This window comes from Spermophilus citellus, assembly GCF_964194105.1.
Source record: "Spermophilus citellus genome assembly, chromosome: 16".
Taxonomy (NCBI): Eukaryota; Metazoa; Chordata; class Mammalia; order Rodentia; family Sciuridae; genus Spermophilus; species Spermophilus citellus.
The window spans coordinates 26763762-26791612 of NC_138196.1; the positions used below are offsets into that span (position 1 = coordinate 26763762).

General features: G+C 33.5%; 1 protein-coding gene across 1 annotated transcript in view; it reads left to right on the forward strand.

Annotated features, from left to right (window-relative positions):
* WRN (WRN RecQ like helicase) overlaps positions 1–27851 on the forward strand; it is a 170722-nt gene that overhangs the window by 40053 nt on the left and 102818 nt on the right. The window contains exons 9-16 of the mRNA XM_081268993.1: positions 1076–1499; positions 3865–3945; positions 4848–4986; positions 5970–6045; positions 11176–11243; positions 11523–11631; positions 13466–13534; positions 18624–18706. Of these exons, the coding sequence (XP_081125119.1) occupies positions 1076–1499; positions 3865–3945; positions 4848–4986; positions 5970–6045; positions 11176–11243; positions 11523–11631; positions 13466–13534; positions 18624–18706 (1049 nt within the window). The remainder of the gene's footprint in view (positions 1–1075; positions 1500–3864; positions 3946–4847; positions 4987–5969; positions 6046–11175; positions 11244–11522; positions 11632–13465; positions 13535–18623; positions 18707–27851) is intronic.

Genomic DNA, 27851 nt, shown 5'->3' on the forward strand with positions numbered 1-27851 from the left:
GCCTTGGGTTCGATCCTCAGCCCTACATAAAAATAAATAAAATAAAGGTATTGTGTCCAACTACAACTAAAAAATAAATATTAAAAAATGTTTTTAGTTTTTGGATTTAATTTTGCTGATGATTTTGTTTGTGTTAATGTAGAGTTTGCTTAGAAGCTTAGGCCCACTTTGAAGTGCTATTAATGATACAATTTTCAGTATAGAAATAATTCCTGGTGGGAAATTTTTCTTCTATATTTCAAAGGATATGTGTCCGGTTTTGATAATTTTGAAGATGCAAAAAGTATCATTTTTAAATTGTAGCATAAGCACTATTATGATTTGCATTTGGGACTAGTAATTAATTGATCAGTGAGTTGAAAAAGTTAGCTATAAAATTAGATCATAAAAGTTTGCTTTTAACTTAACATATTAATATATTTGTTCCCAATTTTTTGGTATGTACCAAGGGTTTTTTGTTTATTCTTGTTTGTTTTTAATTATAGGCCTGCTGTTTGTAGTTCTTCAGGGTCTTTCTTGTTCAGACTATACTCAAAATATATTATCTACATTTTCTCATTTCAGTTTCTTTAAATTGGAGAGAAAAATTAAGATGCTTGAAGCCATCTGAGTGCACAGTCCTAGGAATTTTCCTTCATATTTTAATTTTTGACTATAGTTTATCAGATAACTTTTTTCTTTTTAAAAGAAATTTGCTAGGTCTTTCCATGTGTTCAACCCAGAATTTAATGAAATAGTTTTTCTTTTATGTGGTCATGTTTCATTGACTTACTTTATAGTTAATTGAATTAGTTACCGTGCTCCCCCCGCCCCCCAAATAAGTAAAGCTGGCATAAATAAGTTGATTATCAAACACTGTTTACTCTTAGCATACAAGTCAGTTGTTAGATGCAGAAGTACCTTGCTGTGCTAGAGAGTGCCTACCACCTATCCTTACATGGGCACGAGGGACTAGGGGATGAAAAGCAACTTTATCCAGTGGGTCTTCTAGCAGAAGGTCAGTTTAAAAGCTTTAAAGCTTGCTAGTATAGTTAATGCAATTGAATTGAATAATCGTTCTTTAAAAATTTTTTAGGGTTTCTATAATTTTGAAGGATATTTCAGAAAATCTATGTTCACTGAAGAAGATGATATTTGGTTCTTCTAACACCGAGACTGAACTGAGGCCCAGCAGTAGCTTTGATTTATTATCATTGGAAGATTCAACTGTTGGTAGACATCAACAGAAACAAATTAGAGAACATAAAATTTTAACTAAAGATGAGCCATGGGATATAACACTTGATAATTTAGTTAAACATGATGGAAAAGATGTACTTGGAAATGAAGTAAAGCAAGAAGATGGATTTAAAGATGGAATAGAAGACAATAAATTGAAAGAAAATACGGAAAGAACTTGTTTGATGTCATTAGATATTACAGATCAAGAACTCGAAATTTTGGAACAACAGGCTCAGGAAGAATCTCCTCTTAATGATGTTTCTTACCTTTCTGCTGAGGTACTAAATAAGGAGGAAACACTTTGTTTATTCATTAGTAGGGATTGTCTTTTTTCTTTATATGGACACATAGTAAATATTTTACACTTTATGGAACATTCGGCTACTCACTTCTTCCATAGAGACAATTCTGTAGTGTGACCATAGCCACAGACAAAAGTAAACAAACATGCCTTCTGTTTTTTAATAAAACTTTACATATAAACAGTGGGCTGTATTTGGTTTGTGAGCCACAGCTGTTGTCCTGGACTTAGTATAATAAATAGCACTGTATAGTGGAAAAAATTTATAGTATCAATAGACATTTGTTGTAATTTTCTATTTTATAATTTCTTATGCTTTTTTTCTTTTTCTTTTTTTATATAATAAGTATCTGTTTTTTTTGTGTATTCTTTACATATCTGCTAGTGTTTACTCTTCTAAACTTGACTTTTAGGTAGTTTTTATTTCATACAGAGTTTGTTTACCTGCTAGGTAAAGTTTTTAGTAAATACCTCATGTTTTTGCTTGACATGTCTTACTATCATCTTTAAAAGTCAGGTACTTGGGGCTGGGGTTGTGGCTCAGCGGTTGATTGTTTGCCTCACATTTGTGAGACCCTGGGTTCGATCCTCAGCACCAAATAAAAATACATAAGTAAAATGTTTTTCCCCCCCTTAATTTCTCATTTGTTTTTCATTAGTTAAGAAGTCCATATTCTCTGGAATTTTATACATTTTTTGTAATAAGATTTTAGATTTTGAAAGCTTGCTAATAGGATTATGGCCTCATTTTTCTAATGGAAATGAAATTGGAGAAATTCTCTGCTTTGATCACTATATTAATAATCATTTCTGTTATGTAGATATATTTTATTTTAAAATTGCTTTTCAGCTATTCTCATTTCAATCATTTGTGCAGAAAGCAATTTCCTCCTTTGGGAAATACCATTTTTTGCTAGCATCTGTATTACTCTTTAATTTTCTAGACATTTATTTTTAGATATATACTTTAAAGTGATATTTTTCATATATAGAATTGTGATAATATTTCTTGACTATTTTTAAACCAGTTATAATTTTTATTGTATAATTATTAGCATTTTTCCTTATTCATTCATTCATTCAAGTTTTTCAATTATTTATTCAAGACCTTATTTAAAAAGTAAAAGAGGGCTAGGGTTTTGGCTCAGTGGTAGAGCACTTGCCTAGTGCATGTGAGGCAGTGGGTTCAGTCCCCAGCACCACATTTTAAAAAGTAAAAGAATTTTTATCTCCTAGTAAAATACTTCCTTTAAAGACTTTTTTTTTTTTTTTTTTTTTTTAAAGCTTAAAATTGGCAGGTCAATTAAGGCTATACTTATCCCACTTCTAGCTTAAATATGCATTTTGGAGGCAGATTCTCTTCCTTCCTTCCTTCCTTCCTTCCTCCCTCCCTCCCTCCCTCCCTCCCTCCCTGCCTCCCCCCCCCCTTTCTTTCTTTCTTTCTTCCTTCCTTCCTTCCTGGGGATTGAACTCAGGGCCACTCAACCACTGAGTAATAGTTGGACACAATACCTTTATTTTGTTTATTTTTATGTGGTGCAGAGGATCCAACCCAGGGTCTCGCACATGCTAGGTGAGCGCTCTACCGCTGAGCTACAACCCCAGCCCCAGATTTTGTATCTTTTTAAAAAAATCAGTAGATTTAATAAAAGAATAATTACTGTTCTTAGCTTATATGGTTTTTTAGCCCTGTGAAGAGTTTCTTGTACTTAAAATGTTTGGGAGACACAGTTTGATGTTGTTTAACCACAGTTGAACTTTGTACTCTTATTTAGAACAGGAATTTTATTTTATGTATGTTTATCTAACTTGTCTATCTTGCTGTATTTCTTTTTTTTCCTTTTATTCATTTATCCTTCTTCCTCTCCCTTTTTTTAGATATTTATTTTTTTAGTTGTAGTTTGATACAATACCTTTATTTTGTTTACACTTTTTTTTTTAAAGAGAATGAGAGACAGAGAGAGAGAGAGAATTTTTAATATTTATTTTTTAGTTCTCGGCAGACACAACATCTTTGTTGGTATGTGGTGCTGAGGATCGAACCCGGGCCGCACGCATGCCAGGCGAGCACGCTACCGCTTGAGCCACATCCCCAGCCCTTGTTTACACTTTTTTATGTGGTGCTGAGAATTGAACCCAAGGCAGGGCCTTGCACGTGCTAGGCGAGTGTTCTACCACTGAGCCACAACCCCAGCCCACCTTCTCCCCTTTTTAATACATTTGTTGAATAGAGAAGAGGAAGATATCTGCAGTTATCTAGCATATGGAAACTTTATTTTGTAGGAAAGAGGTTATAGATCGATTATACTGGAAATTAATGTTTGAAATACTTTCTTTTAAAGCATTTGTCTCCCACTGATAATGAAAAAGATTCATCTTACTTAATTGAAAGTGATGAAGATTTAGAAATGGAGATGCTTAAGGTATGTTTAAAATTTTGGAAAAGTTACCTATTCTTTCTAAAGGACACTTGATTAAGTAAACTATTATCTGATTCTAAACCAGTTTCCACAGTAATGAAGTTGCTACAATTATGTAACATTCTAAGTACAAGAAACTCTTCACAGGGCTGAAAAACCATACAAGCCAAGAACAGATTTAGTGTTTTTCAATTCATACTTCTGTGTATGTTTATATGGTCTATAAATAAAGTCCTTTAGTTAAAATTATAAAAAATAATAATAAATGGAAGTTTTAATGGTTTCATGAAATCTTCCATATCACTTCTTTGTAAAAAATTTCATAGGTGAAATAATTTTGAAATAGATGATCCTAATATTGTGGAACCAGAATAAAGCCAAATAATTTTTTTTCACATACATAATATTCTTTCCTAAAATTATTTCCATCTTGTTTTTTGTTTCAATAGTTGCAAAAACATTTTCATTGTTTGCTTATGTTTTAAATCTTATCCTTATTCAGTAAGAATGACTGACATATGATATAGAGAAACTTATTACAAAAATAGCATTGGAATCTATATTTATCAATTTGGAATTGCAAACATCTAAATACAAGAAAGAAAAAAATGTTTAAAATTATCCAAATTCAAAATTTATGATAGATTTCCCCAGGGGCAGTTTATTGTATGCTATTAATGAACCTTGTTTATGCTGGATGTATTCCATCTTTGGCCTTGTGCCTTGGAAACCATTCTTAAGCACATATTTATAGAGGAGCACACATGTTCTTTTGTGGTATTGCTTACACATCTGCCAGCTTTGAACAAAATCGTAGGCTCTGTTAATAATACTTCTTTGTGCTTGATGAAAAAGATTTGATACTGTCAGTGGTTTTGCTTTTAAATTTTCTTTTAAACTTTCAGTCTTTAGAAAATCTAAATAGTGGCATGGTAGAACCAATTCATTCTAAATGCTTAGAAATGGAAAGAAATCTGAGACTTTCTACTGAAGAAGAAGATGATGATAAAAATGAAGCTATTGAAGAGGAAGAAGAAGATGAGGGTAAGCACTGAAGTGTGTTTTATTTAAGTCTCTTGATCCGCACCACTGTCTTTAATTTAGAGTACATGTGTTCTGGAGGTCAGGGACTTTGTGACATATAATTATTAGTTCCTTTAAACTTGCTATGAAATTCCTTAGTGCTCTTGTCTCCATAAAGCAGAGTCTTACTATTTATAAAAATGTGTAATAGAAGTGTTGTGTCATTCAGTGGATGTGGTGAATTATATATTTACTTTTTTCATACTGAATTATATATTTTATCTGGATCTTAATGATGGTCAAAATCATTTGCCAATTACTTATATTAAAGATCATTGTGAGTGACATGTATGGATATGTAGCATTATTCTTCAGGATCTTATTATTTAAATAAGTAGGACAATATAAAGGAACAAAATGGACTTATTTTTAGACTGTATGTTAACAAAGAATATATTAGATGAACTTTCTGTGTAAGTGCAAATAAGCATATTATGGAAAGTTTGGGTTATTCTCATAAAGTAGCACTCTTAGTAAACTCAGACTTCATCATTGACAAATGAAAATTTTAAAGCCATTTTATAGGTGGAAAGTATATATGAATATGTTGATAGATGTTTTCCTCTTTGTTTTCTTATAATTTGTCGAAATATGTTTGGTTTTCTCTCTATAAATTATAAATTATGGATTGTTATATTGCTTATTATGGTGGATTCTAGATGTTAGATCTTAAAAACTTAGCGGATTTCCAAAACATTAGTTTTTTTGCAGTGCTGGTAAAGTCTGAACCACAACAAAATTTTAATACTTTAGTAAAATCAAGGTATTTACCTGAAGTCATTACTTATACTCTAAGAACCAAATTAAGTTGGAATTAAAACAGTAACCTCTGAAACCTACCACTATATTTATTCTTTAAAAAAAGCCAATGAAATAAACTCCTTCCTCCTCTTATTTAGTGTATTTCTATTTGAACAGAAATGCCTATTTTGTTTTATTTTAAGATCTTTTATTGCCAGAACCCAATGAAAAGCATATTGTTTGCCTCAAGACCTACTTTGGCCATAACAATTTTAAACCGTGAGTATAATTTCAGTTAATTAAATAAAATACTTAGTGTTTTCTTCACAAAGAACAAAAAGGTAAATAACGCATTTTTTAATAGTAGCATACAACTTCTCTGCAATCATGCATGCCACACTGTATTTCTTATGTGTGACTATAAAATTATTTCTGAAAGTTGTTTTTATCAGTAAGGAAAAATGATTTTCATTTTAATTGAATGCTTCTGTTTAGAAACTAGCTTAAATATATTAAAAAATGAATTTTTATTTAATGCTGATTTTTTTCCATTAAGTATCTATGTGCTTTTTTTTGTGCATCATATTTTCCATTGTATGCTAAGAAGTTCATAAGGCAATAGTTTAAAGAATAGTGGTAATTTTATCTGTTTTAATGTACTCAAATGTATTCACATCTAACAGGCACATTTATACATAAAAAGGATGAATAAAAGTGAAAAGAACAAGAAGTAAATTTGAATAAAACTGTTAAGAATGTAGACTGTTTTCCAGCTTTTCAAACTTGCAGAAGAATATATTGAAGCATTGTTTTCTGTTTTAAGATATTTTTATTTAAATATATTCTACATACAGAAAAATATACATATGATACAGATCAATGAATTTTGATGAACTGAGCACCCTGTGTAACCAGCACTTATATAAGAATAGGTCATTATCAGCATAGCAGAGGATCACCTTTCCAATTGATTTTACTTTGACATTTTATTAAGAAAAATTTCTGGGCTGGGGATGTGGCTCAAGTGGTAGCGCGCTCGCCTCGCATGCGTGCGGCCCGGGTTCGATCCTCAGCACCACATACCAACAAAGATGTTGTGTCTGCCAAGAACTAAAAAATAAATATTAAAAATTCTCTCTCTCTCTCTCTCTCTCTCCCTCTCCCCCCTCTCTCGCTCTCTCTTTAAAAAAAAAAAAAAAAGAAAAGCACAGATGGATCTTTAAAAAAAAAAAAAAAAAAAAGAAAAATTTCTAAGATACAATAAGTTGAAAGGATTACTACTACTACTACTGCTGTGGACTTGGGCATATTCACCACCTATATTCTATTATTAACATTTTATTTTACTTGTTTTATCACATCCATTTATACAAATCTCTATCCATCCATTACTACAGTTTTTGGTATAAAATTTGCATATAAGGAAGAGTACAAACCTTAAATATATGTTTGCAAATCTCAAGTGTACACACACACATCTATATAACCTAAGTCTTCATCAAGATATAGAACATTATCACCACAAAGTTCTGTTATTTTTTTTCATTTTTTAAAATTTTAATTTGTTAGATATGACTCCAGAATTTGCATTACAATTTCTATTACACATACAGAGCACAATTTTTCATATCTCTGATTGTACACAAAGTACAGTCAAAACCGTTCGTGTCTTCATACATGTACTTAGGGTAATGATGTCCATCTCATTCCACTGTGTTTCCTATTGCCATTCCCCTTCTCTTCACCTCCCTCCCCCTTTCCCCTGTATCTTATCATCTAATCCTCCCATGCCGTGCCCCCCACCTCCATTATGAATCAGCAGCCTTAAATCAGAGGAAACATTTGGCATTGTTTTTTTGGATTAGCTAACTTTACTTAGCATTGTATTCTCCATCTCCATCCATTTACCTGCAAATGCCATGATTTTATTCTCTTTTATTGCTGAATAATATTCCATTGTGTACATATATCACATTTTCTTTATCCATTCATCTACTGAAGGGCATCTAGGTTGGTTCTATAGGTTAGCTATTGTGAATTGTGCTGCTATAAACATTGATGTGGCTGTGTCCCTGTAGTAGGCTGTTTTTAAGTCCTTTGGGTATCGACTGAGGAGAAGGATAGCTGGGTCAAATGGTGGTTCCATTTCAAGTTTTCCAAGGATTCTCCATACTGCTTTCCATATTGGCTGCACCAGTTTGCAGTCCCACCAGCAATGTATGAGTGTGCCTCCCCCCCCCCCCCACATCCTCACCAACACTTATTGTTTGTATTCTTAATAGCTGCCATTCTGACTAAGCCAGATGAAATCTTAGAGTAGTTTTGATTTGCATTTCTCTATTTCCTAGGGATGTTGAACACTTTTTCATATATTTGTTGACTGATTGTATGTCTTCTTCTGAGAGGTGTCTGTTCAGTTCCTTGGCCCATTTATTGATTGGGTTATTTGTTTTTTTGAGTTGATTTTTGAGTTCTTTATATATCCTAGAGATTAGAGCTCTATCTGGTGTGTGAGGGGTAAAAATTTGCTCCTATTTTGTAGGCTCTCTATTCACCTCACTGTTTCTTTTGTGGAGAAGAAGCTTTTTAGTTTGAATTCATCCCATTTATTGATTCTTGATATAGGATTCTTATTAAGGAGGTTGGGGCCTAATCCAACATGATGGAGATTTGGGTCTACTTTTTCTAATAGATGTAGTATCTTTAGTTTAATTCCTAGGTCTTAGGGAATTAAACTTTGAGTTGAATTTTGTGCATGTGAGAGATAGGGCTAATTTTGTGCATGGTGAGAGATAGATAATTTCATTTTGTTCCCTATGGATTTCCAGTTTTCCCAGCACCATTTGTTGAAGAGATTATCTTTTCTATAATGTACATTTTTGGCGCTTTTGCCTAATATAAGATAATTGTAATTATGTGGGTTAGTCTCTGTGACCTCTATTCTGTACCATTGGTCTACAAGTCTGTTTTGGTGCCAATACCATGTTGTTTTTGTTACTATTTCTCTGTATATAGTAATATAGTTTAATGTCTTGCATAGTAATGCTACTTGCTTCATTCTTCTTGCTAAGGATGCTTTAGCTATTCTGGTTTTTCCAGATGAATTTCATAACTGGTTTTTCTATCTATGAGGAATGTCAATGGGATTTTGATTGGAATTGTATTAAATCTGTATAATGCTTTTGGTAGTGTGGTCATTTTGACAATATTAAGTCTGCCTATCCAAGAACAAGGTACATCTTTTCATCTTCTAAGGTCTTTTAAGATTTCTTTCTTTAGCATTCTGTAGTTATCATTGTAGACATCTTTCACCGGTTTCATTAAGTTGATTCCCAAGTATTGTATTTTATTTTATTTAGGCTGTTGTAAATGGGGTAGTTTTCCTTGTTTCCCTTTCAGAGGATTTGTCACTAACATACAGAAATGCCTTTGATTTATGGGTATTGATTTTGTATCCTGTTCCTTTGCTGAAGTCATTTATTAGTTCTAAAAGTTTTCTGGTGAAATTTTTGGGGTCTTCTATGTATAGAATCATATTGTTGGCAGATAGTGCTAAGTTGAGTTCTTTTATATCTGTCCGTATCTCTTTAATTTCTTTTTTCTTTCTGATTGCTCTAGTTAGAGTTTCAAGAACTATGTTAAATAGAAGTGGTGAAAGAGGGCATCCCTGTCTTGTTCCAGTTTTTAGAGGGAATGCTTTCAATTTTTCTCCATTTAGAATGATGTTGGCCTGGGGCTTAGTGTAGATAGCTTTTATGATGTTGAGATATGTTCCTGTTATCTTTGGTTTTTCTAGTGTTTTGAACATGAAGGGGTGCTGTAATTTGTTGAATGCTTTTTCTGCATCTATTGAGATGATCATATGATTCTTATCTTTTAAGTTTATTGATGTGATGAATTACGTTTATTGATTTGCACATGTGGAACCAAACTTGCATCCCTGGGATGAACCCCACTTGATTGTGGTGTACTATCTTTTTGATATGTTTTTGTATTTGATCTGTCAGAATTTTATTGAGAATTTTTGCATTTATGTTCATTAGAGATTGGTCTGAAGATTTTTTTTTTGTGTGTGTCTTTGTCTGGTTTTGGAATCAGGGTGATATTGGCTTCATAGAATGATTTTGGAAGTGCTCCCTCTTTTTCGATTTCCTGAAATAAATTGAGGAGTATTGGTATTAGTTCTACTTTAAAGGTCTTGAGGAACTTGGCTGTGTATCCATCTGGTCTTGGGCTTTTCTTGGTTGGTAGGCTTCTGATGGTGTCTTGTATTTCATTGCTTGAAATTGATCTGTTTAAATTGTGTATATCATCCTGATTTAATTTGGGCAAATCATATGACTAGAAATTTGTCGATATTCAATATTGTGTATTTTATTGGAGTACAAGTTTTCAAAAATAATCTCTCATTATCTTTTGTATTTTTGTAGTGTCTGTTGTGATATTTCCTTTTTCATCACGTATGTTAGTGATTTGAGTTTTCTCTCTTCTTCGTTCGCATGGCTAAGGGTTTGTCAGTTTTATTTATTTTTTCAAAGAACCAACTTTTTATTTTGTTAATTTTTTCAGTTTTTTCTGTTTCAATTTCATTGATTTCTGCTCTAATTTTATTTATTTTTTTCTCTGTAGCTTGTAATTCAAGGCTCTAATTTTAATGATTTCCTGTCTTCTACTGCTTTTAATGTTTATTTGTTCTTCTTTTTCTAGGGCTTTGAGATGTAATGTTAAGTCATTTATTTGTTGACTTTTTCTTTGTTTAAGGAATGAACTCCAGGCAGTGAGGTTTCCTCTTAGAACTGCCTTTGTAGTGTCCCAGAGATTTCGATATGTTGTATCTGTGTTCTCATTCACCTCTAAGAATTTTTTAATCTCCTCCTTGATATCTTTTGCAACCCATTATTCATTCAGTAGCATATTATTTAATCTCCAGGTGTTGGAATAGCTTTTATTTTTTAATTTATCATTAATTTTAATTTCATTCCATTATGATCTGATAGAATGCAGGGTAGTATCTTGACTTTTTTTTTATATTTGCTAAGAGTTCCTTTGTGGCATAATATATGGTCTCAAAGTTCTTTCATTTTAAACCTAAACATTTCTTTTGTTTAAAGCATTGTTCTTTTGAATATCTAGTATAAAGCTTGAAATTAATTTTATGTTTTGTATATATGTAACAACATTTAATACATATACCAAATGGAAACTCCTAGTTTTTCAGTCAACCTGAATGGGAAGTTGATCAAATGAAGTTCTTTGTTTTAAAGATCTAGGTTATGAACATATTTGTACATGAAGCTCAAAAGTATAAAAGAAATTTTTTAACAGAAGTAAAAAGATTAAATAGGTTTTAACTTTATCCATTTAGTGTCATCTTATTAATAAAATAGCTTTATGCTTTTTACCTTCAAGGGTTCAGTGGAAAGTTATTCATTCTGTATTGGAAGAAAGAAGAGATAATGTTGTTGTCATGGCAACTGGTAAGCTATACTAAGCAAGTAACCTGTCTTTTGAAAAATAAAACTTGAAGATTTAAAAATGTTTAATTTCTCATTAAATTCTCAAAATACAAATAGAATTGCTATAAAACATGTAAGACTTGATATAGGGGATGAATGCACAAATTTATGCATGAATTATCTTTGAGGAAGATGAAATGCTAATATGATCATTCAGCTTTGCAAGTGCCTTTTAAGAAGAAGATTAAAATATCAAGGATTAATTTTTTTTCTATGAGTATATTTTTTTTTAATTTCAAGGATATGGAAAAAGTTTGTGTTTCCAGTACCCACCTGTTTATATAGGCAAGATTGGCATTGTCATTTCACCTCTTATTTCTTTAATGGAAGACCAAGTGCTCCAGCTGGAGTAAGTAATGTTTGTATTGCCACATCTTTCCCTCTTCTTTTATTCTGTGAGTGAAACATCTGATGTATCATGTATGTTAAAATTTAGTTCACACTAATGCTTTTCTAAAAGTAAATGACACTTTGGAGGAAGGGCTTACATATATATATATATATATATATATATATATATATATATATATTTTTTTTTTTTTTTTTTAAGGCTCCACCACCACTGTGCTACATGTCCAACCTTGATTTTCTGTATTGAGTTCTCTGTAATTCAAGGCTATCAGGTGGCCTTGCGAAAATTTTCTGAAAAAGCATTATTATATTATGCCAGTTTATATTGACTGTTTCAAAATTCTCTTCTAGTTCTGTTACCCATATTCTTTTTTTTTTAAATAATAGTATGTTTTTATTGAATTTTCAAATCTGCTTGTTGATGCTATTGATATTTGGATTCTATTCAGAAAATCAAATCCAGGATGGATAAGCTAATTCTGGAAGATTACTGATGTGGGCACTTATCCATTTGGAACACCACCTATTTCTATTTTTATTTTTTAATTTATTTTATTTTATTTTTTCTTTTTTATTGATTTAAAAAATGACAGTGGAATGCATTACAATTCTTATTACACATATATATCACAATTTTTCATACCTCTGTTTGTATATAAGGTATGTTGACACCTAATTCGTGTCTTCATATATGTATTTTGGATAATGATGTCTATCACATTCCACCATCCTTGCTAATCCCCTGCCCCCTCCATATTCTTGTTTTAAAAAATATTTATTTCTTTTAGTTGTATACAATACCTTTGTTTTTATTTATTTATTTTTATGTGGTGCTGAGGATTGAACCCAGGGACTTGCACCCGCTAGGCGAGCATTCTACCGCTGAGTCACAACCCCAGCTCTGTTACTCATATTCTTTAGCTTGGTATGAAGTATATATGTAAAAGTGTATTTTTTAATCTGTGAAAACCTTTCCAACTTCTTCAACCTGAGCTTTCAAATCTTTTTTTAAAGACTCTCTTTAACAACTACTTTCTGATATAGCCCTTGAAAAAATTTATCAAGTTAGTGATATATAAAAAGAGAATTTCTTTTTGGTTTTTAAGTTTTAAAAAGCTTAATATGTCTCTTTTTCCACATTTTTATTGATGCATTATAGTTGTCATAATGATGAGATTTGTTACATATTTGTACATGCACACAATATAACAATATGATTTGCCCAATATCACTCCGTAGCACTTCTCCCCTCACTCTTCTCCCCCCAACCCTGTCCTTTTCCCCTACTGATCTTTATTCTGATTTCATGAGATCTGCCCCCACCTTTCTTTTCCTTTTTCTTCTGTAGTTTCTACATTTGAAAGAAAACATATGACCCTTGACATAATGGTCTTTATTTCTATTCATTTTCCTGCAAATGACATAAGTTCATTTTTCTTTATGGTTTAATGAAACTCCATTTGTATGTATGCCACATTTTCTTTATCTATTCATCTATTGATGGACACCTAGGCTGGTTCCACAATTTGGCTACTGTGAGTTGCCTGCTATAAACATGGGTATGTTTATATCACTGTAGAATTTAATTCCTAAAGAATTAAATGCTGAGGAGTAGTATAGCTGGGTCATATGGTGATTTCATGCCTAGTCTTTTGAGGAGCCTCTATTCTGATTTCCATAGTGGTTGTATTAATTTAGTTCACCACAAAAAGTGAGATTTCAAAGACAAGGAGTAACACATTATCATGTTTTTTTATTCCTTCTCAATTAAGAATGATGTTAATATTTGTACTATAGACATTGCTCTAGAATATTTGTCTTTCTTCTCATAGAATGTCCAAAGTTCCATCCTGTTTTCTTGGATCAGCACAATCAAAAAATGTTCTTGAAGATGTTAAATTGTGAGTAATGTATATGATTTCATGTGGTCAGTTGTCTGTGTGGGAGAATTTTGTACACACAAAAAATTTACTGAATCCATGAATAAAATGGCCATGATTTTAAACATGCTTTCTTTTTATAGTTTATTTGAGAATTATTAATTTAAAAATCTTCAAAACTTAAGATATCTATTATTTTTAGTTCTTAGATTAGCATTGAATTATAAAATTTTGATTTTGAAAGAGAATTTGGAGAATATCTAGATTTGTTTCATTTTATAGATGAGAAAATTGAGGCCCAGAGGTAAATCATTTCCCAAAAACCACCCAATTAATTTGTGGCTGAGAAGGAACTGTATTCTGGGTCTCTTGTCCCACCATTTCTATCATGATTCATTTTTAAGAAGAATATCATTTCAGATATGCACAAAAACGTGCATGTATTTTTAATATATGTATATATGAATTTACATATGTATATTTACTGAGTAACCCAAACCCCATCAATATAATTGAATATTACTGTTATTTCGGAAGATTTCTTCATGTCCCTTCCTAGTCTATCTTCCAATCTTATATCCTGAGGCAAAGCACTGTTCTAATTTTCCCTACCACAGTTTAATTTTGTCTTCTTTGAGTTTCATGTAATTGGAATCAGACAATATGAACTCTTTTGTGTAAGATTTTTTTTCATTCAGCATAATCTTCTTGTGATTTCCTTTATGTTGTTGCATGTGGCAATAGTGTTTGTTTAAAATTTCTGAGTTATATTTCATTATATAAAAAAGTTTGTTTTTACATTTCTTCATTGATGGATATCTAAACTATTTCTGGTTTTGGGCTATGAATAATAAAGCTAATTAAAACATTATTATAATAGTCATTTGTGAACATCTGTTTTGTTTTTAAAAACATTTTTATTCCTTTTATTGAGATATAATTCATATATAATAATTTTTACCTATTGAAAAATATATAACTAAATAAGTTTTTATGTATACATATACCTAGAAAAATCATCATCATAGTCCATATAATGAATATATCCGTTACAAGCAAAGTTTACTCATACCGTACCTTTCTTCTTGTCTCTGCCTTTCCCACCCTAGTCATCAAGTAACTGTTGATCTACTGTCACTATTAACTAGTTTGCATTTTCTAAAATTGTATGTAAACAGAATCATCCATGTATTATATGCTCTTTTTTGTCTGGTTTAAATAATAGAGCATATTTGTTTTGAGATTTGTTTATGCATTAACATTTATTAATAGCTAATTACAATCAAGTAGATTACAGTATATGGATATATTGTAGTTTTTCCAATCACCTGTTGATATTTGTATTGTTTCCATTTTTGAGCTATTACAAATAAAGCTTATGAACTTTTGTACATCAGTCTTTGTTTGAACATAAAATGTTTTCATTTTATTGGTATATACCAAGGAATGAACTGATGGGATGAAGGGGTAGATATATATTTAAACTTTCTTTTTTCTAATTGAGATTAAGTTCATATAACATAAAATTTAGCCATTTTAACCATTGTTAAAGTCTGGTAGCTTTTAGTGTTAATATCTCTTTCCAGAACATTTTAGCACCCCCAATGGTACTGACACACTGATTATGTAGTTCCTTCCAATTGTCTCCTTTTCTACTTCATTCCAATTACTAATCTACTTTGTGTCTCTATTTAATTTGCCTGTTCTGGACATTTTGTGTAGTGAACTCATAGAGTTTTGTGGTCTTTTGTACCTGGCTTTTTAAATTTAGTTTAATATTTTCAGTACTTCATTTCTTTTTATGTCTAAATAATATTCTGTTGTATACTCATTCCACATTTTGTTTATCCATTCATCACTGATGGCCATTGGGTTGTTTCTGCTTTTTGGCTGTAACTAATAATGGTGCTATGAACATTTATTTACAATTTTTTGAGAGAGAGAGAGAGAGAGAGAGAGAGAGAGAGAGAGAGAGAGAGAGAGAAATTTTTTTTAATATTTAATTTTTAGTTTTTGGCGGACACAACATCTTTATTTTATTTGTATGTGGTGCTGAGGATCAAACCCAGTGCCATGCACATGTCAGGCGAGCGCGATACCGCTTGAGCCACATCCCCAGCCTATTTGCAAATTTTTGTATGAAAGTGTGTTTTTAAGTATTTTGTGTATATGCTTAGGAGTGGATCTGGAATATATGGTAAATCTATGTTTAACTTTTTAAGAAACTTTCAACCTTTTTGAGATTGGTATACCATTTTATATTCCCACCAGAGAGATCCAGCCTCCTATCCTTACCATTTCTTGATGTTGCAGTCTTTAATTTTAGCTATTTTAATTGGATCTCATTGTGTTTTCAATTTGATTTTCCCTAATGACTAATTATGCATTCTTTCATATCTACCTGTATGTCTTCTTAGGGAAAACATCTAATCATTCTTTTTGCCCATTCTTATTTTTTTCTTATTTTATTGGTGCATTATAATTATACATATTGGAGGAATCCATTGTTATATATTCACGTACACAACATAATTTAGTCAATTTTATTGTTTCACTCTGCTTTTCTTATTGAGTTTTGATAGTCATTTATATATTCTGTATTCAGATCCTTTATTATCCTTTATTTTGTTTATATTTTGCACACATGTACCCCTAGTTTATGACTTTTCTTTATTGTCTTCACAGTTCTTTTGAATAGCTGTAATTTTACATTTTGATGAAGTCCAGTTTGTCAATTTAGTCTTTTTATGGAATTTACTTTTAGTGTTTCATCCAAGAAATCTTTGCTTAGTCTAGGGTCACAAAGATTTTATGTTTCTCCTAAAAGTTTTATAGTTTTAAATTTCACATTTAGATGTGTGATCTATATTTTAGTAATTTTTGAATATTGTATGAAGTATTGATTGCAGTTTATTTTTCACACAAGTATATCCAATTGTTCTAGTCTACTTCTTGAAAAGACTATCCTTTCTTTACTAATTGACTTTGCACCTGCGTCAAAAATAGGTTGAGTACATACATGTGGGTCTGTTGCTGCTCTATTCTTTGTTTTGTTATTCTATTTTGTCTTGATGATTGTTTAGATTACTTCATTACATTGAAATCAGGTTGTGCAAGTCCCTCCAGTTTTTTTTTTTTTAAAGAGAGAGGAAGGGAGAGAGAATTTTAATATTTATTTTTTAGTTTTCGGCTGACACAACATCTTTGTTTGTATGTGGTGCTGAGGATTGAACCCGGGCCGCACGCATGCCAGGCAAGTGCACTACCGCTGAGCCACATCCCCAGCCCCAGTCCCTCCAGTTTTGTTCTTTTCCTTCAAAGTTTTTTTGGGTATTCTGGGTTCTTTATATTTCCCTAAGTATTTCAACATCACCTTTTCAACCAAAATACCTGCTGGGATTTTTATGTTTTATTTTACCTTGAATCTAGAGATCTAAAGAATTAGCTATCTTGATAATTATTTTTACTGTTTATACTGAAAAAACTGGGGCAAACTAAAGCTAACCTGCTAAAGATCACTCAGTTTGTAAGAAATAGAACTGCAGGGGCTGAGATTGTGGTTCAGTGGTAGAGCACCTGCCATGCATGTGTGAGACACTGGGTTTGATCCTCAGTGCCACCTAAAAATAAATAAATAAATAAATAAATAAATAAATAAATAAATAAATAAATAAAATAAAGATATTGTGTCTACCTACAACTAAACAATAAAAAATTAAAAAAAAGAAATAGAACTACAATTCAAACCTGGGCAGTATGATATTAGAGATTGTTATTTCTATTGTTTCTTATGCTAATTAGAATACTATATTAATTTCATGAAAGTAAAGACATTTTTTGTGTTCCTAATGAAAGTGCAATGCCTAGCCTGGAATAGACACTCAAATACTTGTTGGATGAATGAATTAAATATTGTAAAGTTATTTTTATGTAGAATAAGTTTTATTTTATTTAACTTCATCTCTGGCTTCATTTGCTGGAATGGGGAAAACATTCTAGAAATATTTTGCTTAAGACCTAGCCTTCATTACAAACATAGTCTTATTATGATTCTTTCTGCCTAGAAAAAGAAATTAACTGCAACTAATGTAAGCAAATATTGAGTTTTATATTAGGGATAATGTCTCATGGATCCAGCTAAAAAGAAATTAGCCAGCCCCACTTAGGACGACTATAATTTGGTATGGAAAATACAGAAGGGCTTTCTTTTTGTTTGCATATGTGTCCTCATCATTTTTCTTTCTGAAGAGTTTAAGTATTCTCAACTTGTCTTGTTACAAAATAGAAAATGGCTGCTCTGCAACTCTCTTCTTTTTACAATTGCAGTGACTAGTTATTTTTTTCCTTTTTGGGTGGGAGAGGGTACTAGGGATTGAACTCAAGGGCACTTGGCCACAGAGCCACATCCCCAGCCCTATTTATATTTTATTTAGAGACAGGGTTTCACTGAATTGCTTAGTGCCTCGATTTTGCTGAAGCTAACTTTGAATTTGCAATCCTCCTGCCTCGGCCTCCTGAGCCGCTGGGATTACGTACTGGTGTGTGCTACCTCACCTGGCTGGTTGTTTCTTGATTAGAACTCCAGATTCCAAGATAGAAACCTTTTGGCTTGGCTTCGATACAGTGTCTTTCCAATGCCCAATAAGGTTTAAACAAGAAAGCATAATACATAGAGTAAACATGAAGACTGAGGATTTAATCATAGGAGAGCAAGGATACTGGGCTGTAGTTCTTAGAGATGGGGGTGGTATGTGGCTGGGATTACATTGTGAAAAGTTTATTAAGGCTTGATCATTGGAACACTTTAATTTTGGGACTCGAATGCTGGAAATCAGGATCTGGCTTTTAATGTCATCTTAGTACTAAATAGTCTGTGATAAGAGTTTTGACACATTTTATTTTGATATGTTGAATAGAAATCAAAGAATTAATGTATATCATATATCGTTACATGAATAGCATTCATGTAGTTTTTCATAAGTGGCATAATATAGTGTTAAAAATCTATTAGGTATTTTGATTTCAAGTATAACTTATTGAGGGGGTTATTTTCTTTATTGTATGTTTCCTTTTCTGGTTTTTATTTGTTTGTTTGTTTGTTTGTTTATAGAGGCAAATATCAGATTGTATACATGACTCCAGAATTCTGTTTAGGTAATTTGGACCTACTCCGGCAACTTGAGGCAAATATTGGTAAGTGACAAATAGATCTTTGTGAATACTTCCTGAATTGTTACCCATTGAAGTTAAACCTGTGGGTACTGGATTACAAATATTTCCTCCAAGGAATCTCTGATTCTCTAAGTTGGTGTTTTTCTTGTCTTATCTCTTAGAACATTGTAATTCTTTTTGCCATAGAAATTGGGTCCCTGTTTTATAACTGTCTATTTATGTATCTGTTTTGCTTTTCCAAGAGACTACAAACTTTTTGAGTGAAAAATACCATTCTTGTTTGTTTATATTCCCTGAGTGTGTTGCTTGAAATGTTATTGAAATGTACCATTGAATGAATGTTGAATACTAGATTCTCTGAAATTATGATTTACCTTTTTTCACATTCTGATCTAACAGGCCTAGGTTGGGGCCTGGCACCTCTAGCTGTTCACAGGTGATTTTTATGAGTAGCCAAAGTTGGAAACCACCTTTAATTATAAATGCGTATGACTGATTACAGAACAACTAAACCTAAAACCTTGATATTCTAAGTCAGAGCTCATTTACTAGGAAATGTAAATATAGAATTAATCAAAATCTGATGCCATTTTTTTTTGGACACAATATCTTTATTTATTTATTTATATTTTTTAATGTATTGTCTTTTCCTTTTATTTATTTATTTATTTTTTTAATGCTCATCTTTTTTTTATCTTTTATTTTTTTTTTATTGTTGGTCGTTCAAAACATTACATAGTTCTTAATATATCATATTTCACAATTTGATTCAAGTGGGTTATGAACTCCCATTTTTACCCCGTATACAAATTGCTGTATCACATCAGTTACACTTCCATTGATTTACTTATTGCCATTCTAGTGTCTGATGTATTCTGCTGTCTATCCTATTCTCTACTATCCCCCCTCCCCGTCCCTCCCCTCCCCTCCCCTCTTCTCTCTCTACCCCCTCTACTGTAAATCATTTCTTCCACTTGTATTATTCTTTCTTCTCTTACCCCTCATTTCCTCTTATATGTAATTTTGTATAACCCTGAGGATCACCTTCCATTTCCATGCAATTTCCCTTCTCTCTCCCTTTCCCTCCCACCTCTCATCCCTGTTTAATGTTAATCTTCTTCTCAAGCTCTTCGTCCATACCCTGTCCTTGGTTACTCCCCTTATATCAAAGAAGTCATTTGGCATTTGTTTTTTAAGGATTGGCTAGCTTCGCTTAGCATAATCTGCTCTAATGCCATCCATTTCCCTCCAAATTCTATGATTTTGTCATTTCTTAATGCAGAGTAATACTCCATTGTGTATAAATGCCACATTTTTTTTATCCATTCATCTATTGAAGGGCATCTAGGTTGGTTCCACAATCTTGCTATCGTGAATTGTGCTGCTATGAACATCAATGTGGCAATTATTTTTTTTTATTGGTTGTTCACAACATTACAAAGCTCTTGACATATCATATTTCATACATTAGATTGAAGTGGGTTATGAACTCCCAGTTTTACCCCAAATGCAGATTGCAGAATCACGTCGGTTACACATCCACAATTTTACATAATGCCTTATTAGTAATTGTTGTATTCTGCTACCTTTCCTATCCCCTACTATCCCCCCTCCCCTTCCCTCACATCTTCTCTCTCTACCCCATCTACTGTAATTCATTTCTCTCGTTGTTTATTTTCCCATCCCCTTCACAACCTCTTACATGTAATTTTGTATAGCAATGAGGGTCTCCCTTCATTTCCATGCAATTTCCCTTTTCTCTCCCTTTCCCTCCCATCTCATGTCTCTGTTTAAAGTTAATCTTTTCTTCCTGCTCTTCCTCCCTACTCTGTTCATAGTTGCTCTCATTATATCAAAGAAAACATTTGGTATTTGTTTTTTAGGGATTGGCTAGCTTCACTAAGCATAATCTGCTCTAGTGCCGTCCATTTCCCTGCAAATTCCATGATTTTGTCATTTTTTAGTGCTGCATAATACTCCATGGTGTATAAATGCCACATTTTTTTTATCCATTCATCTGTTGAAAGGCATCTGGGTTGGTTCCACAGTCTAGCTATTGTGAATTGTGCTGCTATGAACATCGATGTGGCAATATCCCTGTAGCATGCTCTTTTAATGTCTTCAGGGAATAGTCCAAGAAGGCAATAGCAGGGTCAAATGGTGGTTCCATTCCCAGCTTTCCCAGGAATCTCCAAACTGCTTTCCGAATTGGCCGCACCAATTTGCAGTCCCACCTGCAATGTACAAGTGTACCCTTTTCTCCGCATCCTCCCCAGCACTTGTTGTTGTTTGACTTCATAGTGGCTGCCAATCTTACTGGAGTGAGATGGTGTCTTAGGGTGGTTTTGATTTGCATTTCTCTGACTGCTAGAGATGGTGAGCATTTTTTCATGTACTTGTTTTTTTTTTTTTTTGACATTTCTCTTTTTTTTTATTGATTGTTGAAAACATTACACAGCTCATGATATATCATCTTTCATACATTAGACTCAATTGGGTTTTGAACTCCCATTTTTACCCCAAATACAGATTGCAGAATCACAACTGTTACATACTCACATTATTACATAATGGCATATTAGTGACTGTTGTATTCTGCTACCTTTCCTATCCCCTACTATCCCCCTCCCCTCTCCTCCCATCTTCCCTCTCTACTTCCTCTGCTGTTGTTCAATTCTCTCCCCTTTTTCCCCCCTCCCCCTTGCCCCTCATAACCTCTTATAATTTTGTGTATCATTGAAGGTCTCCTACCATTTCCATATGCTTTCCCTTCTCTCTCCCTTTCTCTCCCCCCATTCATCTTTTGTTTACTATTAGTCTTTTCCTCATGCTCTTCCTTCCTGTTCTTAGTTGTTCTCTTTATATCAAAGAAGACATTTGGCATTTGTTTTTTAGGACTTGGCTAGCTTCACTTAGCATAATCTGCTCTAATGCCATCCATTTCCCTGAAAATTCTATGATTTTGTCATTTCTTTGTGCTGCATAATACTCTATTGTGTATAGATGCCACATTTTTTTTATCCATTCATCTATTGAAGGGCATCTAGGTTGGATCCACAGTCTAGCTATTGTGGATTGTGCCGCTATAATCATTGATGTGGCCGTATCCCTATAGTGCGCTCTTTTAAGGTCCTCAGGGAATAGTCTGAGAAGGGCGATAGCTGGGTCAAATGGTGGATCCATTCCCAGCTTTCCCAGGAATCTCCATACTGCTTTCCAAATTGGCCTCACCATTTTGCAGTCCCACCAGCATTGTACAAGTGTACCCTTTTCCCCACATCCCCACCAACACTTATTGTTTGACTTCATAATGGCTGCCAATCTTACTGGAGTGAGATGGTATCTTAGGGTGGTTTTGATTTGCATTTCTCTGATTGCTAGAGATGGTGAGCATTTTTTCATGTACTTGTTGATTGATTGTATGTCCTCCTCTGAGAAGTGTCTGTTCAGGTCTTTGGCCCATTTGTTGATTGGGTTGTTTGTTATCTTATTGTTTAATTTTTTGAGTTCTTTGTACATTCTGGATATTAGGGCTCTATCTGAGGTGTGAGGGGTAAAAATTTGTTCCCATGATGTAGGCTCTCTATTTACCTCTTTTATTGTTTCTCTTGCTGAGAAAAAACTTTTTAGTTTAAGTAAGTCTCATTTGTTTATTCTTGTTATTAACTCTTGGGCTATGGGCGTCCTATTAAGGAATTTGGAGCCTGACCCCACTATATGTAGATCTGAGCCAACTTTTTCTTCTATCAGACGCAGAGTCTCTGATTTGATATCAAGCTCCTTGATCCATTTTGAGTTATCTTTTGTGCATGGCAAGAGAAAGGGATTCAGTTTCATTTTGTTGCATATGGATTTCCAGTTTTCCCAACACCATTTGTTGAAGATGCTATCCTTCCTCCATTGCTTCCTTTTAGCCCCTTTATCAAATATAAGATAGTTGTAACTTTGTGGATTAGTCTCTGTGTCCTCTATTCTATACCATTGATCCATCTGCCTGTTTTGGTACCAGTACCATGCTGTTTTTGTCACTATTGCTCTGTAATATAGTTTGAAATCTGGTATCGCTATACCGCCTGATTCACACTTCCTGCTTAGAATTGCTTTTGCTATTCTGGGTCTTTTATTTTTCCATATGAATTTCATGATTGCTTTGTCAATTTCTACAAGAAATGCCTTTGGGATTTTGATTGGCATTGCATTAAACCTATAGAGAACTTTTGGTAATATCGCCATTTTGATAATGTTAGTTCTGCCTATCCATGAACAGGGTATATTTTTTCCATCTTCTAAGATCTTCTTCTACTTCTCTCTTTAGGGTTCTGTAATTTTCATTGTATAAATCTTTCACCTCTTTTGTTAGGTTGATTCCCAAGCATTTTTTTTTTTTTGAGGATATTGTGAATGGAGTGTTTTTCCTCATTTCCATTTCAGAAGTTTTGTCGCTGATATACAGGAATGCCTTTGATTTATGCGTGTTGATTTTATATCCTGCCACTTTGCTGAATTCATTTATTAGTTCTAATAGTTTCTTTGTAGACCCTTTTGGGTCTTCTAGGTATAGAATCATGTCGTCCGCAAATAGTGATAATTTAAGTTCTTCTTTTCCTATTTTTATGCCTTTAATTTCTTTTGTCTGTCTAATTGCTCTGGCTAGTATTTCAAGGACTAAATTAAATAGAAGTGGTGAGAGAGGGCATCCCTGTCTTGTTCCAGATTTTAGAGGGAATGCCTTCAACTTTTGTCCATTCAGAATGATGCTAGCCTGAGGCTTAGCATAGATAGCTTTTACAATGTCGAGGTAAGTTCCTGTTATCCCTAGTTTTTCTAATGTTTTGAACATAAAGGGATGCTGTACTTTGTCAAATGCTTTTTCTGCGTCTATCGAGATGATCTTTTCCAATCAGATGTGTCTCCTGGAGGCAGCATATTGTTGGATTTATTTTTTTAATCCATGATACCAGCCTATGTCGCTTTATTGGAGAGTTTAAGCCATTAACATTTAGAGTTACTATTGATATATGGTTTGTACTTCCATGTATGTTTGATTATTTATCCTTTTTTTAAAAAAAATTTAGTTTGTTTCTCCATGATTATCTTTCCCCTTGCCCTCTGTCTTTTCCGAGGCACTTCCCACTGATGGTTTTGGTTATTGTTTTTCATTTCTTCTTCGTGTAGTGTTTTGCTCAAAATGCTTTGCAGTGCTGGTTTTCTGTCTACAAATTCTTTTAACTTTTGTTTATCATGAAAGATGTTTATTTTGTTGTCATACCTGAAGCTTAATTTTGCTGGATACAGAATACTTGGTTGGCATCCATTGTCTTTCAGTGTTTGAAATACATTGTTCCATGACCTTCTCGCTTTCAGCGTCTGTGATGAAAAATCTATTGTTAAGCTTATTGGTTTACCCCTGAATGTAATCTGCCTCCTTTCTCTTGTAGCTTTTAATATTTTCTCTTTGTTCTGTATATTGGATATCTTCATAACAATGTGTCTTGGCGTTGGTCTACTGTGATTTTGTGTGCTCGGTGTCCTGTATGCATCTTCAATTTGTATATCTGTTTCCTTTTTTATTTCTGGAAAGTTTTCTGTAATTATTTCATTCAGCAGGTTACTCATTCCCTTGGTTTGAATCTCTGTACCTTCTTCTATCCCGATGACTCGTAAGTTTGGTTTTTTTATGTTATCCCATATCTCTTGGATGTTTTTCTTGTGATTTTTTACCAGCCTTTCTGAGTTGGCTAGACTCTTTTCAAGATGATATATTTTGTCTTCATTATCTGACGTTCTGGCTTCTACTTGCTCCACTCTGTTAGTGATACTCTCAATTGAGTTTTTAATTTGGTTTATCGTTTCCTTCGTTTCTAGAATTATTGTTTGATTATTTTTTATAATCTCTATCTCCTGATAAAGATACTTAACTTCTTCTTTTATCTGTTTATGTAATTCATTCTCAATGTGTTCTTTCCGCTGCTTGAATTTGCTGTCTTGTATCCTCTTTAAGGTTCCATTCCATCTGTCTAAGGTGTTCCTTGGGTTCTTTATATGACCATTTTTCTGATGACTCTAGGTCCTCCTGAATATTTAGGCTGTCCTTCATTGTTTGTACTCCTTTTCTCCCTTGCTTATTCAAGCTGCTCATGTTACTTGTTGTTCTGTTTGATTGCTGAGTTACTGTTTACTCTTATAAATTTATTTGATGCTTGGGAGGAAAGGTGTTAGAAGGGAAGGGAAGGGAAGAAGTCACTAAAGAGAATGAGAGTAAGCAGGTAGAATTCAAGGAAGGGCGAATAAGAAAATTGAAAAGTAATGAAAAGACAAAAGAAGAAAAAAATAGGAAATAAAAAAAAGAAAAAAAAATTAAAAAAAAAATAATAAGAAAAATTAAAATTAAAATGAGAAGAAAAAAAATTTAAAATAAATTGTAAAAAAAAATTTAAAAAACAACAAGAAAGAATAATGAAAATGAAAGAAAAAACCCAAATTAAAAAAAAAAAGACAAAAAAAACCCCTAATACATGCAGTCTTAGTGTTTGATTAACTTCTCTTCCAGTAGGTGGCGCTGTGTCCACCAGGCCAAGTTTCTCCTGTCAATACGCGCGAACCAATCACTGCAGCAGCTCCTCCTCCCAGACTGGGCGAGTCTCCAATCCTGAGTGCCTAGGGCCTCCTCTTGTGTCTAGTCACTTCCCCACTTTTCCTTTAGCCAGGCCCCTCTCACGGGTGCCGCTCACCACAATACTGGCTACACGCCAGGTCTGCTGCTCCCGGGAGCCCTGTTTTCATGAACCACTGGGCACACTGTCCCAGTTTGCCATTTCCTAAGACCCTAAGTTTGTAGAGCTTGGGGCTGAGAATCCTCAGTGAATTTTACTTGCCCTCCGGTAGCCATGCCCCCGGTAGCTGGTGCAAGAGACCTCTGTTGTCAGCACTGGTGGGAGCGGTAGCCGGGAGTTCCGTGCCGCGGGTCCCGCGCCACGTCTGATTCCCTCGGTCTGGCTATTGCTCTCATGGGAGAGCTGGGAGGGTCCCTTACGGGAGAGCTGGGAGGGGCCCCTAAGGTTTCCCCGATGTGTGGAGAGGGAAGGCTAGGGAATTACACACCTGTAGCCGCAGGTTTCAATGAAGTTATCTCCTCCGCCACAGTCTGGTGACGTTAGTTCTCTGCCATGGTGGTATCTCTTGCAAATGGCGACAGTTCGTTTCCCTTTGCCCGGTGACCAATGCAACGGGTGGGTCCTTACTGTCTCTCCCAAGCCTCATTTCAAACCTGTGGCCACTACCTATGAAGGCTCGGTTGGCATTTACCTCTGTAGGATCAGAAGGGTTGACCAGTTGTTTCAGCTGGATGGATTAGTGCTGAGTCCCAGCTGTTTGTCTGCGGGAAGCAGGCGAACGGGAGCTTGAATTCAGCCTATCCGGGCTCAGTGTGTGTTCAGAGAGGACCAGACTGTTCACCCCAGATCCACGTCAGCTCAGCATTGCCTAGTGATCCTGAGCAAACAGAACTTAGATTGTTTACGACTCCCTATGCCCGCACAGCTGAAGAGGTCAGAGACTTGATCTCTCTGCATCTGCCGCTATGTTGGAATCCCACCGTTTTTTGTTTTATACTTAAAACTTTTGGAGGCTGCAGTTGTGTCTTATTGGTAAAGTGCTTGCTTAGCAAGTGTGAGGCACTGGGTTTCAATCTTTAGCACCACATAAAAATAAATAAATAGAATAAAAGAATTGTGTCCATCTGCAGATTAAAAAATATTTAAAAAATTGTTTTTGCCTGATGCATGTCTGTAAATCCCAGGGGCTCAGGAGACTGAAGCAGAAGGATTGCAAGCAAGTTCAAGGCCAACCTCAACAACTTATCGAGGCCCTATGCAACTTAGAGAGGCCTTGTCTCAAAATTAAAAAAAAAAAAAAAAGAAAGTCTGGGATATAGCTTAGTAGTAAAGAGCTCCTGAGTTAAAGCCACAGTACCCAAACAAATAAACAAACATAAATAAACTAAAAATAAATAAAATTTGTTGTTTTTTTGATGATGAGGCTCATCCACCTGTGAGTTGTATCATGGCTTCTATTGCAAATGATTATATTTCAAATTTTCAATTGAACTAAAGTTTTTCCAGATTGTATGATCTATTTGAATAATTATTTATTGAAATAATTCCAAATAGGTTAGGTTTATAATATCCCAACTGTCAGTTAATATCACATATAGGGAAAGTAACAGTTTTCTAGCAATATAATGAAAACAAAGTTGTATCTTTTAGTATGTGATAAAACCAAGAATGAGAATAGATATTAATATTTGAGTTAAATATATTATCAAAGAGTATACCCATCATCTGTTAAGCTCCCTTTTTGGTATATTCTATTTTTGCCTTTAATGTGTATTTGAAATATCTCATTTTAGGTTGTATGAAATTTCTTGTTAATATTTCACTTTGGGTTAAGCTTAGCTACTTAATATGTTTCTTGGTTTTATTGCAGAAGTTAGTATCTGTGTCCATCGTGGTCTGGATATTTTTGTTCCACTTTAATATTTGTTTTATATCTGTGATACTGTTACAATGTATTAATAGTTTAATTATTTAAGTAAATATTTATTTAATTGAGTTGAAATTCCTAGTTTTTGTAATGTATAAATTATGAACCCTCATTCATTAGAGTAGAGCATAGAACATTTTGCTTATGAAGGATGAAAATGGTTTTTTTGAGTGACTCAGTGTTGAATTAAAAGGGACAAATTAAATGAGTTTTTTTTGAAATATTTTCCTTTGGCTTTTGTTTGTAGTAAATTGTGAAATGCTTGCAATAAAGAACATACTCAGTGTGTTATATATACAGTAATCTGACATTTAGCTAATCAGATTTATCAGTTTTAGATAAATGTTAAATTATTTAAGTAGTCTAAATTTATAACAAATAGAAAGTATGCTTGTGTGTGGAGAATCCTTACCAACCATACTTGTAAATTGTCTTTTAACTTTGGAAATAAGGTTTAAAAGGCCAGTATGCCAAAATGAAATATGTCTAGGACCTGGCAAGACACTTGAACTTGTACATTTAAAGTGTATTTTAGCTGCGTGTGGTGGTTCATGCCTGTAGTCCCAGTGACTCAGGAGGCCAAGGCAGAAGGATTGTGAGTTCAAAGCTAGCCATAGCAACTTAG